The 18,489-nt window shown below is 55.5% G+C and overlaps 1 protein-coding gene across 2 annotated transcripts in view; it reads left to right on the top strand.

The window, feature by feature from the left end:
• The window catches only part of MID2 (midline 2), a 48,048-nt gene that overhangs the window by 18,651 nt on the left and 10,908 nt on the right, over nt 1–18,489 (top strand). For both annotated transcript variants that reach the window (XM_015278376.4, XM_004940585.5), the window contains exons 3-4: nt 13,634–13,729; nt 16,459–16,566. In XM_015278376.4, the coding sequence (XP_015133862.2) occupies nt 13,634–13,729; nt 16,459–16,566 (204 nt within the window). The remainder of the gene's footprint in view (nt 1–13,633; nt 13,730–16,458; nt 16,567–18,489) is intronic.

Here is an 18,489-nt window from a genome sequence, read left to right as displayed (position 1 = left end):
TGGTGCCACACGGCGGCCTATGGGACAGTAAATCACTGCGCTTCTGTAGGGGTGCCCCAGTATCTCACTGCTTGTCTTGATGGGAAGCTCGTGGTGTGGAGATGGCTGCTCCTGCTCCTGGTCTCTGCCTTTGCTTCTGGCTCGGACCCCATCGTGCTGCTGATGCACCCACCCGGCACAGAGCAGCCGGTGCTGCAGGATGTGCTGATGGCAGTGCAAAGCAGACACAAAGTGAGGCTCTTGCTGTCCAGACGGCTTCTGGCATCACCCAGAAGGGGTTTGCAGCTCTGGGTTTTGCTGCCTTGGGTCTCCCCTGTGCTGCTGCACGAGCACAATTGCTCCGGAGCGGCTCCGGATGCGTTTCTCAGCTTGAAGAGCTGCTGAGTTGAAAGCCATGACGTACCCGTGCCTTCCCAAGGGCTATTTTGGGCACAGGCTCTCCCTCTGGGCTTTGCTTGAGCTTCAAATCTCAGCACTTACAGCTGAAGTGCTGCATCTTCCAGCAGAAGGCATTCCTCGATGGGTGGGATCGCAGTTGTTATCCTCACTCCTAGCCTGCCATCCCCTCCACTCCCTCTTGGCATCCCGTATTCTCATGCTTCATCTGCTTATTCCCATGTTTTATCCATTTATCCCCACGTTTTGCCCATTTATTCCCACGTTTCAGCCATTCCTGCAGCTTCTTTGCAGATCCTGGCTGGAAGGCGCATCCCACAGAGCGCAATGTTTGCTGAGTGTTTGAGTGAGGGGCTTTGCAGGGCAACACCCCACTGCCACAAGCACCGCCTTTCTGGGTACTTTTGGAAACAGGGCCGTTTCTTGAATGCAGGGGTGCAAGGGGACAATGCTGTGCACGGGGCCAGGCCTGGAGGTGGCAACAGCCATTGGGTTTATGCGCTTTGGCCCCTTTCCTTTACTCCCAAAGGAGCCTCTCCCGTTGGTAAAGCAAAGTGCCAGCTGCAATGAAAAAAGGGCAAAAGGGGTTTTTGGGTTTCCCTCGTAAGTGATCTTTGTTTAACCCTGGTTAATCCTTCCTGGGCCAGCTGAGGGCCGCGTCGCACCTCCAGCATCCGCCAGTGGGGGTTATTTAGTGCTCAGTGGCTGCTTCTCAGAGTATTGTACAACATCTCCAGTGAAGAATCCAAATAAAATGCTAATTGCTCTGGTTTCAAAGCCTGTGACAAGGCCTCTCATGGAAGATGTATGTTTGCAGACATCCTTGCCAACACATATATTAGAGGCGTCAGAGGGAACAAAAAGTTCCCCTTAGCAAAGATGAGCTTGGTCAAGCAAGATGAGGGGACCAGGGGGGGAGAAAAGGAAACCAGAGAAAGGTTTTCTCTTTGTGGAGGCCTCTGCCAGGAAGATCAATGTGGTGGTTTTGTTGCTGTGCCGCGGCACCGCTGCATTTTGAAAGGAGCCTTTGGAGCCGCTTGGGAATGTGCAGGAAGGGAGCGGGGAGGGGGCAGGGAGCGCATGGGCTGTGCCAGCATCGCCCTAACATAATGCACTTCTACGTGGCTCGGGGTGGGATGGAGCATGGGGTCCCCTGTGGCCCCCGTCCCCACCCATGTCCCACTGCAGCCATCCCTCTGGTTTGGATCTGCCTCGTGCCAGAAGCAGGCTGAGCTCCTGCACTCCCACCCCACACGAGAGCACCGCTTCCAGTGGGCTTTCTGCCCGTGCTGTTTGATGGGAGAGTGCCCCATCTTTCAAAGAGGATTTAAAAGAAAAATAAAGCCTTGACGCTTTGGGGTTTTGCAGGTTTAGGGACTGGAAACAGCCAGCGTCGGAATTCCAGTAACCACAGTGTTCTGGCTCCATCTCCATGCAGGAAGGCTATGGGTGGCCCTGTGCCTTCTCCCACCCCGGGCACCCCCTGGGTCTCTGTGGGTTGGGGGGCTCGTGGGTCAGCCCAGGGGGCAGCAAGGGGCCGACCACCAGCTCAGTCAGCTCTGGGAAGCACAGCCCAGGGATGAGCAGTGATGTGGGTGAAACGTAACAGGGCTGCTTTGTGCAGGGCTTGGGACTGGGCTCCGTGCTGCAGGCTCACAGCAAGCAACCAGCAGTAAGCAGGGAGCAGCACGGAGCCTTTGTTTGCTTTCCGAAGTGCTCGGTGTTTTGCAGCCAGCCTCGTGACCGGCCCAGCTCTGACTCACAGCTTGGCACCCTCTGCATCCGCACGCTGTCTGCCCGTCCGTCCACTGCAAGCAAAGCGTGAACGAGGGGCTGTGGTGCTGCGCTCCCCGCTCTGCCCTGCTCTGGTTTTGCAAAGGAAGCGTTCTCTGGCTGGCAGCGATGTGCAGCTTGCTAGAGATCAACTCTAGGAGCAGCTAAGTTTGCAGAGGGTGATGCTGTGGGATGCAGCAGGAGTGCAGCGCTGTGATTTGAATGCTGCCCAGCGCAGCTACGTGTCAGCTCAGCAAAAACAAAGGGAGGTGCTGTCGTTTGCTTTCTATTCATTTCCACCCGGGCCTGGTTTTCATTGAAACGATAGGAGCCAGGCAGTGCTGGAAAAACATCGCTCTTGAAGCTGCCGACTCGCCAAGCAATAAAAAAACAGAGTCTGTTTTTGAGCTGGTGTGTCCTGCAGAACAAGCAGGGCGTGCTCCGTGCCGTGCTGCCTGCAGCAGAGCATTGCAGCACGCTCAGCAGCTGCAGCTCAGGGCTGCGCTAAGCCTGCCGTGCCATCCCGGCTTGGAAATGAGCTGGAGGAAGGCAGAGGTGATTGCTTTGCAAAGGGAGGGAGGCAGAAGTTGGGTTTGCAAAGGAAGCAACCAAGATCTTGGGGGCAGTGCGTAGGGCTGGTGTGGGGTCAGCAGGCTGAGCAGCAGCCCTGCGTGTTCCTGGTGATGCCTGCCCTCACATCCCATGCGTTGTGTGGGTGTTGGTGGTTTCTTCTTGTTGGCTTTAACGTTTTGATGGCTTTTGCAGCAGCAAAACACCACCAAAAAAAGCAGCAGAGGGAAAAGGCGTGCAAAAGGCGCAGGGCTCTCTGCTGCTCTATCTGCACAAAGAGTTAAAGAAGTCGGTTTGCCCCGAGGCTGAGTTTGTGCTTCGAGTCTATCTCAACATCTCCCTCTCCGGTTTAACAGTCTCGCTGCGGTGGAGCATAAGCAACAGATCAGCCAAAATCAGCCCATCCCGAGCGGCCGCCTGGCGCTGTGTCTGCTTCCAAGAGAAACCTGAGGGTTCTCCTCCTCCTTTGCAAGCAGCGGGACAGGAGCTGCCACCGGCTTTCCCATGGCTGTGGCCCCAGCAACCAGGTGCTGGGTGGGGGCTGGAGCATCCCCATGAGCACACTGCTGGAGCATCCCCATAAGCACACCGCTGGAGCATCCCCAAGCCAGCGCAGCTGGAGCGCTCCTGCTGGAGAGGGATAGAGTGCATGGTGAATCCCCCAAGAATCCTGGCTGTGGCTTTCATGTGCTGGGGAGGTGGAAAAGTTTCCCTGTGCAGCTCACAGGGAGGAATTTGGGCTGCATTGCTCCTTCCTTGGTGAATGCCTGATGTCAGGGCTGCGCGCTGGAGCGGCAGAACAAACCCTGCGTGGGGAAGCAGAGAAGTGCAAACGCTTCCCTGTAAGCACTTACAGCACGTCTCACTGTTTGTCTTCAGGTTATTAAAAGAGAAGGCAGTTGGCTCTGTTTCCTTCCAACGAGCTGTTCAATAGGGTGATTTAAATCTAAAGCAAACACGACTGCGAGGGCTGAGTGGTGACAGAGGCTCTGAGAACATCCCGGCTGCCCTCGGGGTGTTGGAGCACGCTGAGATTGGGGGCTGCGCTGCTCAGCGCTGGGTTTGCCATGCAGCCTTCCTGCCCTGGGCTCTGGCTCTGCTGCAGCGCTGCCGGAGGGAGCGAGGCTCCAATGCAGCAGGCACTGGGGTGCAAGGGGAGGATGGTGCATGGGGAAGATGGTGCGTGGAAGAGGCGGTGCAAGGGGAGTTGCAAAGGAAGGACAGTGAGGGAGGAGGATGGTGCGTGGAGAAGATGGGATGTGGAGTTCTCTCCAGTGCATGGGGAGGACTGCAGGGGGAGGATGGTGCATGGAGAAAATAGTGCTGGGAGAAAACTATGCCTGGAACCCTCTGCGGTGCATGGGGATGTGGGGAGATTGGTGCAAGGAGAGGGCAGTGCATGAGGAGGGCAATGCAAAGGGAGGATGGTGCATAGAGAAGGTGTTGCAAAGGGAGTCCTCTTCAGTGCCAGAGGAAGATGGTGCATGGAAAGGGCAGTGCATGGAAAGGGTGGTGCACAGAAAGGATGGTGCTCAGAGGAGACATGCCGTCTGTGGCTGGCAGGGTGTCGGGGGCAGCTGTGGCTGTCCCAAGAAGAAGTGAGCCTCACTGAGGGGTGAATGAAGCCCTGAGGGTCATTCTGCTGCTCCCCGTGTTGGCCTCAGTGCCCGCTGACAAACAGTGGCAAGGTTTGGGGATGCCTTTCCAAGAGTGATCCTGATGTTTTGTGACAATTAATCAGGCTATTTATATCGCTATAATTAGCTATGTTATTAATATTATCAAGGCACCACAGTGCTAATTATATGTCTGCTTAACATGTGCTATCAGTGCTGTTTAAAATCCAATGTAATTCTGCTTGACATTATCCCTTCCATTAGTGTTATTTGTTGTGTGCTGCAGAAGATAATGCAGTGCCTCTGCTCATGGCAGTGCTGATCCCACAAGCTGTCCCACATGCCAGAGCCTTTGAGAACGATGCCACTGAGTGATGCTGCTGTCCTGGGGACACTGTGCTCTCCATCTTTGGGCTCCCCTGTCTGTCAGGGGCTGCTTTGGAAGGAGGGGGAAATCCTGCCCGTGTGAATGATGGAAGTGGGTTCTGAGCTGGGCTTTGCGTTGGGCTCTGTAGGAGTTTCTGTGGGTTTTTGCCCCATTAAGAGCTTCAATATGTAATATTTGAGAAGAAATGTGTGCGAGGAGCCTGGCTTTAAGGAAACTTTCCCTTCCCTTTTTCTCTATGCAGGGCTTCACCTCCTCTCCTAGCCAAGCTGGTGTGGGACATGGCAGTGGCACCTTATGGCCAAGGTGGAGACTGTCCTCAGCCACTGGTTGTTCCCTTTGGAAACTGCACCTATCCACGTGCATCCCACAGACATCTGTTGGTCTTCCAATCTTAATGACTCCACCATTGTATCCCCTTCCTGCAGCCAGGCTGCAGCACTCCGGCACCCTCCTGCTGCCCGGGGAGGCTGCAACCAAGGGATAAAGCCTTGCATATCAGGGCAGGGATTGAGGTGTGTGTTGTCTGTGTTCCTCCCTTCAACCCGCTCTCCCATTGCGCTGTGAGGCGGAGGAAGCAGCTCGTGGATGCGTGCAGGAGTTGGAGCAATGGGGGATTGAAAGCCAGCTGCTGCAGTGCTTGATTGTCTCGTTTGATCCTGCAGGCTGGGAGCGGAGCTGTTTCAGGGCACGCTGAGCAGGGAGGCCCCGAGGAGCAGCTCCGTTGTGTTATTCATCTGCAGGCAGCTCAACGTCCCGCACAGCACGAGGTGCTGCAGGAGGGTGGGAGGGGGGGGTCAGAAAACGGGGCAGGAAGGGATCAGGAGCAACTCGGGGCTGAGATTTAAACGTCTTCAGTGATGTATTTGAGTATATAAATGGAGCTTATAGACAGGATGGAGAGCGACTTTGTACATGATAGGGCTGGTTGGGTATTTGGAACAACTTCTTCTCTGTAAGAGTGGTCGGGTGGTGGAACGGCTGCCTGGGGAGGCTGTGGTCACTGACACTGGAGGTGTTCAGGAACTGTGTAGGTGTGGTACTGAGGGACATGGGTTACTGGGCAATATTGGTGGCAGGTGGATGGTCGGATTGGATGATCCTGGGGGTCGTCTCCTACCCTGGGGATTCTGTGACTGTAGGGCAAGGGGGGATGGCTCTACACTGAAAGGAGGGAGGTTGAGGCTGGAGGTAAGGAGGAAATTTGTTCAGGGGGCAGTGAGGCCCTGCACTGCTGCATAGAGCTGGCGATACCTCATCCCTGGAGATGCCCAGGGCCATGGGTGGGCCGTGAGCTGGTGGGGGGCACCCAGCCCATGGGTTGGGGCTTCCTTTTGGGGCTTCTCATTGAGCCCCTCGCTGTAAAGCTGCCTTTCCCTCCATCCCTGGGGACTGAGGGCTGTTGTCCTTCCTCAGTGCTTCCCTTCAAAATCCTCCCCCCCACCATCCTCATTTGCTCCCAGCTGTTCGGGGTGTTGCTGACCCGCCTGCACAGCCCTGCTGCCTGCAGTGGCGTCCCGGCCTCGCGGTGCACACAGCCTGGAGAACAAACCATCTGGAGGTGCAATTTATGCATTTATTGCCGATTAATATTTCAGACTAAGAAGGTGTTTTGTGCTGTTTTGGCTTGGTATCACTAAACGATGGGACGTGGTTGTAGCACGAGTCGAGCCCCCCCCCAAATTGATTTCCTCGCCATCATTGGCCATCGACCTCTGATGCGGTGCCTTTCTGATCTGTGCAGAATTCAATCCCTTTCCTGCAGTAATTTGAAATGCAGGAGCTTTAGCTTCGCTTTGAAGCTAATTTTGTACTTGTAATTCAAAGCATATCACCCCTTTGGTTAGGTGCGAATTCTACTCCTAATGCATTTCATGCCTTTCATATTCCGCTTTTGAAAAGCTGCATTTAAATACTGCTCTGCGGATCAGGCAGCGTGTGCTACAGGTGCCATCCGGAGCACCTGGCCTTACAGATCGCCTCGTTGCACGCTCAGATTTGGTGTTTCAGCCCTTTAAATGCCACCATTGGTTTGGGAAGCTGAAAGACTTCACGTGATTTCGGGTTTGAAGCCATGCGCTGCGCCTTGCAGAATGGCCACCGCCTGATTCCGTCCCATCCTTGGGTGCAGAGCTTTGAGACTCAGGCAAGAGTCTGCTATGATTTCATATGCTTACCTATTACAGCTTCGACCGAGGAAGGAATTGCAGGAGCTGTGTTATTAATCAGTCAGTCGTGAAAACGAAATAGGTATGCTAATATATTCCTGTACAACTGCATTCTCCAATTTCAAGAGGGTAAATGCAGGCGTGCTTCTGCCTAATGAAACTCTTGTGGCTGTGAATCACGCTGGGATCTTCGGGTGGTGGGGGTGAAGGGAGGAGCAGCTCTGGAAGTCACCAGCAAAGTGCTGGGAAGAGCCTAGAGGGTTGATGGAAACCCAAACGCTGCTGGTGGAACTGTGTGGCCTCCCTCTGTCAGGTCTGGAACTTCAGCTCTCCACGTGGTTTAATTCATCACAGCCTTACAGACCAGTGCCTGCTCTAATAACCCATCCCACTCCTCTTCCTCTTCCTCTTCCTTTTCCCCCTCCTTCCCCTCCCCTCCCCTCCCCTCCCCTTTTTCCTCTCTTCTCCCCTCTTTCCTCTTTCCTCTCACCTCTTTTTTTCCTTTCCTCTTCCCTCCCCTTCCCCTTCCCTTTTCTTTTTTCTTCTCTTTCCTCAAGGTCAGATTCTTTTTCTGTTGCTCCTGATTAGTGCTATGAGTTCCTTGCCCTTCTGTTAACACTCCCATTCTCTCCATCATGGTTCTGCCTTCCACCATGGTTGCACCTTCCATCCCAGTCATATTTCCCCTTTTGAACTCTATAGGATCAGCCCTGCCCATGTCCCCCACCACTGAAGCCATCGAGATCGCACTGTGCTATTCCATTTGTCCCTCTGTAGACTTCCTGCAGTTCCTCCTTGGGTTTTCTCCTAGTTGGTTTGCTGTTCACAGCGTTCCCTGTGTGCCTCACATCACTATTTGTCAAGCTCTTTTTCCCTGGAAACCCCATCGGTGCATGAGACCCTCACACACCCTTACCAATATCCTTAATGGCTCTCCATAACCATTATCAGCAGCGAGCGTCGTTAACGTAATTGCACTGTTATTAGTGCACCCACGAGGAGGACTCGGCATTCTCTACAGCTGGTTTCCACCCACCTGCCCTTACTTTTTTAGCAGGGCAACTTCTAAGTCGTGCTTTGTCTCTGCCTACCGTGTATTCATACCCATCCTTCAAAGGGCGCATCTCCCGTCCCACCAGTCGCTTATTCCACGAGGTTATACATATTTATGGGGATGAAGCTGTGTTGTCTTCCTCCCATGCTTTGAAAGGAGCTTTGTTCACTTTTGGCTTCAAAGCCAGCGGCAGCATGGTGCTGCTAGCAAAGCCCCGCTCCTATTTCATGGCTGACAGTCCTTCCTCGGCTGTAAAGCAGCGCTGCTTTCTCAGGGTCTGATCTATTGCTCAGCTTTGTCCTCTGGCTGTTCCTTTGCATTCAGCAGAGGGCCTCCAAAGGCTCGGTGCGTTCTGGTCTCTGATCCCTTTCCCATGTCCGAGGTCGTTAATCCATATTACGGCTGTGATTTGCTGTCCCTCGACGTTTCTGCCTTCCAAGGACGGGCTGCCAGGGCTGCTGCACGGCCAGGTGTTGGCTGGGGCTCAACCGGCACGGCTGGGTCCAGTGGAGAGCATCCATCCAGGTGTGCTGAGCCATCACCCTGCTCTATCAGGACACGGTGTGCCGAGCTCTTGGCCACCTCGGGTGTCCTGGAAGTACCGAAGGACACAGACCCTCCATCTCCAGTGCCTCTTCCGGCAGTAACAACTCCAAGAGGTGAAATTCTTGCCCTTGCAACTCTTGCCCTGAGGAGGTTGGAAGGTCCCCATCTTTTTGCTGCTTTTGCAGGAGTATATTCCTGATGGTGACTTTTTAAGAAGGAAGAGTTCTATGGAACAATTCGAAGTATGTACAAACTGCCTCGAATGTTCCTGATTTTGAATTGATCAGAGTGGGTTCGGTCTTCCCAGCCTGGAGTCCTTTGCTGGAGATGCCTGCATTCAAGTCAACCCTTCCTCATCCAATGGAGGGACGTGCTTCGGAAGCACAGTTTGCTTCACCACTTCTTGGCCTCTCAGATCCCCAACCCAACCCCAGCCCACCCCACCATGCCCATCCCCATATCCTTCAGTGCCACATCCCCACGATTCTGGAACACCCCTGGGGACGGTGACCCCACCACTCCGTGAGCAGGTCAGGTCGGGTCAGGTCAGGCCATTCCCACCCTCCACCATATTAGAATGGCTCAGAAGTGAAACAAAATGCTCATTTTAAGCTGCAAAAAACCCACAGTTTGGCAAAACCTTCTCATGTTCCATTAAGCACGCCGTCCTTGCACGGGGCCTCCCAGCATCACCCCGTGCTCCCGGTGCTGGGTTGGAAGAAAGAGAGGAGAAATCATTCATTAGAAGTAAATATGTGGGAAAAGGCACCGCTTGGAGCGACGGAAACCTTTCCTTTCCGCTCTGTCTTTTTAAAGGAACAAATAAAAGCAGCAGAAGGTAAACAAATAAGCTCGGGACTCACCGTGGCTTGGGAATTTTTACATCAAAAGTAGCAAATTTAATAAGATGTCTGAAAAATGCATCCTTTCAGGTTGAAAAGCACACAGGCTGAACCGGGGAGCGGAGTCTTTTGGCGTGTATTTAAGTAGGACAGCTTAAACAACGCGATCGTGGCAACATGGCTTCAGGAATGGAAACGGGCTTGTCACAGTCAGGATGGATTTAATAAAATATTTAAACAATTTTCAACAGTGCCGCGGTGATGCAGAATAAAAAAGCCCTGATAATATCCAGTAGTAGAAGAATCGCTTTGAAAAGATTAAAGAGTGTAAACACAGAGGGACCTAAATAAACCCTGTGTGCTTTGGTGCTTTGGATACGTGTTTGTCAGGGGAGCCTGGTAGAGCCTTGTTAACTCCTTCCTTAGCAGGGCTTTAGGCTGGGAGGGGAGGGAAGCATTGGTGTTAGGGTGAGGGATGTGGTCCAGCTTGCTGCCATCCTTGCTGAGGAGCTGGTTGGGGATGGGGATGAAGCCCTCGGGGATACCTTACCCACCGGGCTCATCTCTGTGCGCTCTTTTTTCTCTGTGGGTTGGGGAAGCTCTGCGGAACGCTGATCCTTGAGGTGGCTCCAAGAGGCTGAGGTGGGTGATGGGGTCACCTCGGGGCAGCCCATGCAATGGGAGGCTGTGGGATGCCTGCTGCAGGTGCCCCGGTACTGCCCCAGGCTTTGTGCCAGGATGGTCTCCCAGGAAATCCAGACTCGTTGGGGTCTCCACAGCTCTTGTTCCAATTTCTCCATTCATCCGCAGCATTTTGGGGGAGCTGCAGCATCACCACACTCCAGTGGCTATGAACGTGCCCCATGTGGCAAAGCTCACCCTCCACCATGGCAGCATCCCACCAAGCTGTCACCCTGTAGCAGAGGGCGCCCAACTACCTCGTCCTTGGCCTTCTTCTCCTTTTACCCAGGAGAACAGGTCGGCGTGGCTCCCCGAAAAGCATCTCCCAGCAGCCAGAGCTCATCCATCACACCGCGCTCATCCCTCGTGTCCCCCCAGTGAGAGGACGGCTCGTGCCAAGGGCTGCAGGTGTGGGGACCCTTACGGGATCGCTGCCTGGAGGGGTGTTTTTGGAAGGAAAGCCCCTGTTTTTCTTAAGCACCGCGGGGAGAGAAAGAGCAAACAGGGGAAACACACGGCCTGGGGATGCACGCTAAGCAGCCAGACGGCAGTCCTTGCCAAAAAGATGCTTCAGACCGAGTCTGCAAGTAATCAACCGTGTCGGAGAAATGACAACATTCAACTATTTCATCTGATTTTGTTCTTCTTGGAACTGTGCACGCAGCTTTGGTTTAGCTGAATAGCCGGTTCTCCCCACACCGTTCTGCAGGTTGTGGGGTGAGGTGAGCAGAACCTCTTCATGGTGTTCTTGGGGTTATGGGGCCAAAGAGTGAGATTTGGGGAGGACGCCCCACTTGATAAGCAGTGGATTTTGTCCGTGGCTGTTTTTATATCTCGTTTGTTTAGTCGGGAGTGCCGAGGAAGGGGACAGAAGCTCTGTGTGCGTATGGGTACGTTGGTAGAGGTTGAAATCCCGCCGTTGTCTGCAGGGATGGAGTGCTGCTGAGGAGTGGGGTTGGACCCGGTGGCAGTAAGGCCGTGCCCCATTCCTTTGGGGCCCAGCAGAGCTGTGGCTGCCATTCTTGAGCAGTGCTTTGCTTGCAGGAGCACGTTGCATTTGCAGAAAGCATCATGGAAAAAAAGGATTGGGATACTGGGTGTTCTCGGAACTCTTGGATGCTCCCAGCGGCATCGCGGGGCTCCGAGCCTGCTGAGCTGTGGGAAGGCTTCAGAAGTGCAAATGAAGCCGCTGGCGCAGTGCTGGCAGCCCTACGCCGTGTCCTTCCGTCTCTCCAAGCCAGCTGCAGGGCTTTTGAGCTGCCTCCAGCCCCAGCTGCAATCCTCCTTGACAGCACTCCCCTTCCTGACCTGACAAAATGGAGATCTTGCGTGAAGGAGGAGAGGAATTTCCTGAGCAGGGTGGACAAGCCTCGCTCTGTGGGGAGAGCTCTCCCTTTATCAGAGAGCCCCTATGGAGTGCTGGGCGCACCCTTATGGGGCACTGGGAAGGTGAAAACTCACCCTACTGTCTCCTTATGTGATGGTGTTGGGGAAGTTGGGTTCGCAATGGGTTTCTCATGTAGGAAAGGGCTGGGCAGCGCTGTTAGGGCTCTGAGGGCTGGGGACGAGGCTGGAGCATCCCTGTGGCACCTGTGAGGTCTGTAGGGCTGCTGATGGGGGCTGATGGGGAAGTAGAGCGTTGCAATGCTATCATAGGCTGAGCCAAAGTGATGGCGGTGAGCTCAGGCTGAAAGCACCCAGCGCTCACGTGGGGAGCAGAGATGGGAGCAGGGCGTGCACTGAGCAGTCCCCGTGCTCTGCACCATGCAGGCTCATGGGGGAAGCATTTCCCATCTGCGCCTTGGTGCGCACACATGGTTTGTGTTTGCGGTGCGCGGAGGGAGGGGGCAGGGCCGTGTGTCCCACTGCAAACAATTATAAATGAACAAGAGCAACAACAACAAACCCGAAATAAATCACCGAGCAAACGCTCTCTGCTTCTGGCTGCCTCTGCATGAAGATGAATGTGGAAACCCAGCCCTGGTGCAAGGCAGGTCCATGTGATTGCTTCCCGTGCCGCCTTGCTGAGTTCCCTGCCCATCCCACTGGGCTGGCTGCAACTGGGCATCCCTGCTGCAGGAAGGGCTTTGCTCCCTGCAGGGTCCTTGCTGTGCTCGCAGCACACCTTCTCCCCTCGTGCAGCAGCTTTGGCTCAGGGATTCATTCGGTGGTGTTCCCCTCTCTCTCTCTTTTTCTCACTTCTCCCAGTTGTAGGGAAACCAAATCTTCTGCCTTTCGAGCCAGAAGGTGGATGTTTGGGGACATGGTGAGTGTGCTACGATCCAATTAAACAAACCCCCCGTAATTGCTGTAATTTCTATAATACCTACAAAACAGCCAGCTGGTGCAGCCGGGGCTCCTAGCACATTTTCCTTCTTTTCAGCACAGTGAACAGAAGGAGAAGGTTGCACCTCCACGCTCAGGCAGGTGTGCCAGGGGAGGGATCCTGCAGAGCAGGCGTGCTGCTGGGCTGCTCCCCCCTCCCCGGTGCCCCCTCCACCAGCATGAAATGGGCTGCAGTTTCAAAGCTGAAACATCAATGCAGCCTCGTCGGCGATGAGGGAGATAATTAACGAGCGGGATGCTCGGTGAGGTGACGTTTGATGATGCAGAGCTGCGAGGAGAGGTGGTGGTGGGGCTGATAGAAGCTGGCTCTTGCATTATCTCCACGGTACTGCTGCGCAGAGCGCTTTCAGCTCAATAAAGGCACCCTGAGCTGCACTGCTGCCTTTTCCAGCCTGTTTTGGGGCTGTGCCTTAGCAGCCAATGGCCAGCAAGTTGCAGGGCTGTGAGTGAGCCGGGAGTATTTTAGGAGCCGGTGGTTTTCGGGAATGAGTGCTTTGCCTGTGCTTTATGACTATGATTCAAGCTGCCTTGGCTAGCTGGCCCCCAAATTACCCGTGTGTGCAGATGTTTATGGGTCTGCCGGAGCCATGGTGGAAGCCTCGGGCCGCACTTTCTTGCTGGCTATGAATAAAACACTGCAGGGATCCTCTCTCAGCCCTGGAGTTTCAAATATTAATAGGCTATCGCTTTCACGACAAGCAGTGCAACAGGTCCACAGCGCTTTGCTGGGAAGCGTTTCCTCTTAGCGAGACCACGGATTTTAATGGCAATGCGTTGTTGCTTGAATTATGGATAGCCCAAAGTGCTGGTCCACTGCGTGTCCACGGAGAGCGGCGTCTTTGCAAGAGGGCTCTCCATCCTCTGCCATCACCGCCTGGCTGCACAGCCCCGTGAGCACGGAGCAAAGCGCAGTGTGGGCAGCCTCAGCCTCCTTCCAGCCCTTCATCTCCATCGCCAACTGAGGATGAGGAGGGCTGGAGAATTGCAGCCATTCAATTCCAACAGGCAGACTTCCCAGCTGGAAATCGAGGTGGAAAAGCTCCTCGTACCCTTCTGAAAAGGCAGGGCTTGCTAGCAAGGGTTGTCCAAGCTCTGCTGGGTTTGGACAGCCTGTGCACAAAGTTAGCCAACGCTCTGCTCCCTCTGGCAGCACGTTGGGTGATGCGTGGTCTGGTTTGCTGGATGCAGTCCTCCCACTTTTCTCATCTTGCTTTGTCTTCTTTTCTCTCTCCTTTCCTGGTTTTCTGGACCTGCAGCAAACCCTGGAGACGAACCTCACCAACCTGGTTAAACGCAACAGCGAACTGGAGAACCAGATGGCCAAACTGATCCAGATCTGCCAGCAAGTGGAGGTCAGTGAGTGCAGCGTGTGGCACGGAGGAGCTCCCAGTTCAAGCCAGGGGGGTGCACAGCATTGCTCCCACCTCCCTCCCACAGCAGAGGGACCGTGGAGGGGGTGGGATGGGCTATGAGGGTTGGTGGGAGGCACTGACTGCATTGAACCGCTTTGGAGAGGTCGGTCCCAAATGATGGAGGATTCCCCATGGAGCTGTAGGGTGGGAAGGGGGAGGTGCTGGTGTGACTGTGAGCTGCTGGGAGGAGATCTGCAGGCTCTGTTGCTTTACATTCCTATGTGTTCCTGTAGCCTGTAGTGTCCTCCTGGGGTCAGCTGTGTTCCCGTTTCATTTGGAGCTCAGCTGGAATCTGATGATCCTCACCACTCTGGGGGTGCAGTGCAGCCCTCACCTGTGGCACAGGGCTGGCGTTCCCATCGCTGGGAAGAGCTTTAGGCCCCTTGGATGGAGGAGATGCTGCAGTCACGGCTCTTCTGAGTCTCTCACCCTGAACCTCTGAAGGGTTGTGCTCACCCCCCTGCTGACAGCCCATCCTCCCGTCTCTGTTGTGGCCTCGCTTTCCTTCCTGCTCCCAAACAGAGGCGGTGTGCCTCCCCGCATCCTTCCTGCTGTCAGGACAGTGACTGTGATGTCCCCTGCTTGCTGGGGCCAAAGAGCAGCGGTGGGGCCGATGGCAGCAGCACATGGAAGGGCTTTGTGCAGGGATTACAGGAGAGCGCTGGCGGGAGAGAGGAGATCACCTTTAATCCCACCAAAGAAAGGGGCTCAGCTGACCTTGCCGCTTTGACCACTTGATCTGCAAAGCCCCTCGTGTTTGGCTGTGCACTCGGGCATCCCTTGTTTGCATTAGCAGAGGAGCTCCATGCCAGCCATTGCTCCTTGGCTGCAGCTGCTGGGCGATGCGCTCCCATGAAACGTTGAGCCCGAGGAAGGCAGCCGATACCTCGCTGTTGTCTCAAAGTACATACATCAATTAATAGCAAATTCATTTGCAGCTTTGTTTGCTGAAGTGATACACGGAGAGGGGCTGTTGCAATTAATTACTTCTTAATGGGCCATTGATTTTTCAGTTGCTGAGTTGAGCAGCGGGTTCCTGCCCAGGGAGCGAAGGCACCGATCTGCTGTAGGAATTGCTGCTGCAGGGCCAGGGGTTTTGCCAGTGCTTGAGGCAGCGTGAGGGAGATTTGCTTCACTCTCAGTCACTGCAGTGGGCCCTGGCTGGGAGAGTGCAGCCCCGGGGCTTCCCATGTGCATATCCAGAGCTGCCTCACCATCCAGGCAGCTGGTGGGGGTGTTGTTGTGCAGGAAGGCATGGGGGGATGCAGGGATGGGGATGCAGGGATGGGGATGTAGGGATGTGGGGATGCAGGAGTGTGGGGATGTAGGGATGCAGGGATGTAGGAAGTGGGAATTATGGGATGTGGGGATGTAGGAAATGGGGATGTACGGATGTAGGAGCAACGCAGGGATGTGAGGCTACAGAAACATGGGGCTGCAGGGATGAGAGTATGCAGGGATGCAGAGACTGAGGAATGTGGGGATGTGCACATACAAGGATGCAGGGATGCTGCGTGCACCATCTGGAGTCATTTCCCCGCAGTGTCACACACATAGGGGGGGTGGGAGGAGGGGAGGGAGGGGAAGAAATGTTTGCCTGTGGAGCTGCATTTTGCTCCTCACCATCTGCATCTCAGAGATGGGACTCTGCCTCTCCTCCATCAGCACTTTGTTCCGCAGGTGCCTGCCGTGCTCAGGACCTCTCCCCATGGAGAGGTGCAGCCGGGGCACAAGGAAGGCACTCAGGAGGGAGCGGGGGGGGGGTTGGTGTGGGGCTGGGATCCGTACTGTGCTCCTGGGGAAGTCAGGGGATGTGGAGCTCTGATTGCACCGCTGCCTTCCTGCCGCTCTGAATCCCAGGTCTGATTCCCACCCCCCACCACCACCTTGCAGCAGACTTTGAAGATTATCCTGTTTTTCTCAGCTGAGTTATCCTCGCAGACCGTCTCCCACTTTGCCATTGCATAACCTGCTGGCCAGCTTTAAATAAAGATCTCGTAGCAAATGTGTTTTGCTCAGGGTTGGCTTCGGAGTTCTCTGCTGTTGGAGATCACCCTGAGAGCACAACGTGAAGAAAACCTATTTCTGTCCTGCAGTTGGCTTAATTTCAGCAGCAGGGCTCGGGTCCCTGTCTCAGCTCCCTGCAGGCCTCGTGCTCCCAGCACTGCTGGGCTTCCAGGTGGGAACATGGACACGGGGGGAAGCTCATGGCTTTGTTCCATTTCCTTGCTGCTTTGCTTGGAATGAAGGTCGGAGCTCTATTGCTGCAGGAGGGGAAGGAAAGCCAAGGGGGAGAGGGCCCTTCCTGGAGCTCCTTGCTGAGTATGGATATGGCCAGGGCAGTTCTCCAGCCACAGGCTCTGAGCTTTGGGAGATCCATGCAGTGGGTTGTATTCCTTCACCACCAAACCACCAGCACGTGGGTCAGGGAGGGAGGGGTGTCAGCAGCAGTGGGAGGTGTCGCAGTGCAGGAAGCCGTGCTGGGTGCTCCCTCCATTCCCCCTTTTGGTGCCATGGAAGTGGGAGCTGCCAGAGGGGCTCACATCCCCCTTCCTACCCCAGCGGATGGAGCGCAGCCACCTGCGGTCCCCGGTCTTTGTCAGAGAGCAGTGCCCCATGGAGCCACCCCGGCAGCTCCAACCATGCGTGTCTTTGCTTCCCCTGCCCAGGTGAACACAGCCATGCACGAGGCCAAGCTGATGGAGGAGTGCGACGAGCTGATGGAGATCATCCGCCAGCGTAAGCAGGTCATCGCCGTCAAGATCAAGGAGACGAAGGTAAGCACTGCCTCAGTCCCCAGGGCTCCTCCTGCAAGGACCAGGCTTGCACAGTTGCTCGCATCAGCCCAGCTTCCTCAGGGCTTTTCCATCACTGCATCGCTGGTATAATAATGTAGAATTAATATTTAAGGGCCATCCGAGCCCTGTGCTGTGCTGTAGCCCTGGGCAAGTTTTCCTGCCTCGCTGAGCCTGGGTGTGCTTCGGGCTCCCACTCTGTGCACCCATTGCAGCACCCGGAGCTGAGCTGTGCTGCTCGTCCTGCCGACAGCATCACCACCCCAGCACTGGGGTGTCTGCACACGAGGGCTGAGGATCCGCTCACCCCATGTGCATCCGTGCAAGAGCCAGCGTTGCCATCGGGCGCTGTGGCCCCTCTTCTGCAGGAGTGGAAGCTTGGAAACGTGTGCTTTTATCCCAGCCACTTCAGGAAACATATTTTATGTAACGGTGCCTTCTGCTGGTCCATCTGTCTGTCTGCCTCTCACTTCCCACCCTCTCCCCCGAATGCATTTTGACCACGTTGTCCAGTTTCAGGCAGGCTTGGCGGAGCGCTGGCGCTCAGAGTTGGGTTTCCCTCCAGGTTGGTTTGCGGGGAGAGCAGAGAGGCTCTGATGTGTGCCCCACACCGGCAGCAAAGCTCGGCTGTGTGTGAACTCAAAGCAGTGAGCTGCAGTTCCAGCACCGCTGCTGCACCAGTGTGATGTGGGGCTGGAGGCGGTGGGGCACTGTGAGAGGGTGGCTGTTGGGCAGCGGGTGAGCTGGGAGCGCGGCACAGCCCCCGGGAGCCCCTCCGTGGTGCTCCTTGTGCATCCCCAGGGCTCCCAGCAGCTCTGCTCTGAGCTGCCGGGGATGGGAGGGGTGAGATATGCAGTGGTTTCTAAGCAGCCTTTCTCAGGAGCCTGAGCTGCAAACAGTGGAGAATTTAACGAGCCCGAAAAAATAAAGCAGAAAGGAGAGAGCTGGGACCGGTGGCTGCCTGGGAGCGCTCGGACTGCAGGGCGAGAAGCAGCGTGCTGAGTTACCTTTGGGTTCTCCACCTCTGGGCTGCTCTTCCCAATGAGAAGCCCAGCACAGAGCGTGGGTGGCTGCTCGCTCCGCAGGCAAACCTCTCTCTCTTTTACAGTGGAAAAAGCATCGGCTGTGCAGGGAGGCAGCATGAAGCCATGCTCAGCTAACGCCAGCCCCGGTCCTCCCCCTGCACCCTTTGCCATCGGGGACTTACAGACCTGTGGATACCGGCGTCCCTGGGGAGGCTGGGAGCTCCTGGGGCTGCAGTGCGGGCGGTGATGCCATGTGGGGACACATCCCCATGCACCAGAGCTCCTCTGCCTTCAAACAGCACAGACCAGAGCTGCAGCCCGAGGCTTGTGAAGCTTGAGGATCTCCGGAGATGGGCGCTGCTGGCTCTGCTGTGTGCTGGGATGTGGTCAGAAGGAGCTGGTGCCTGGGCACGCCACCATAGCCAGGGCCGGGGCTGTCGCTGTGCTCTCTCCTCTCTTGCAACTTGTCTTTTCATTTCTCCTTTGGATGATTTTTATTTGCCTGCAAGGCTGGTCTTAAAACAAGCCACCCCTCAGCCTGCTGAGCCCCAGCAAGCCTCCCTGCCTTCCCTGTGCAAGCAGCCCTTCAGAGCCATGCCTGCCTGCTGCTAGCTGAGGCGAGCCCCCTGCCCTCCCTTTCCTCAGCTGGAGCACTTTGAAGCCCATCTGCTGCCTTCCCACCCCCGTGCTGTCTGTCTGCAGCTCATGCAGTGGTTCTGGAGCTGGGAACCCACTGCCCTGCAAGGGGCCCGGGGATCAGCATCAAATCAGTGGGCTTTGCTGGCTGGGGATGCAGTGACAGCGCTGACACCTGGGAGAGCAGCTTGTTGGGATGCTGGTGGGGGTGGAGCAGAGGCTGCTGTGCCCTGTGTTGGGGTGC

Source organism: Gallus gallus, chromosome 4, assembly GCF_016699485.2.
Source record: "Gallus gallus isolate bGalGal1 chromosome 4, bGalGal1.mat.broiler.GRCg7b, whole genome shotgun sequence".
In the NCBI taxonomy this organism is placed as follows: domain Eukaryota; kingdom Metazoa; phylum Chordata; class Aves; order Galliformes; family Phasianidae; genus Gallus; species Gallus gallus.
The sequence above is the reverse complement of the archived record's forward strand: the minus strand, read 5'-3'. Positions and strand labels throughout refer to the sequence as shown.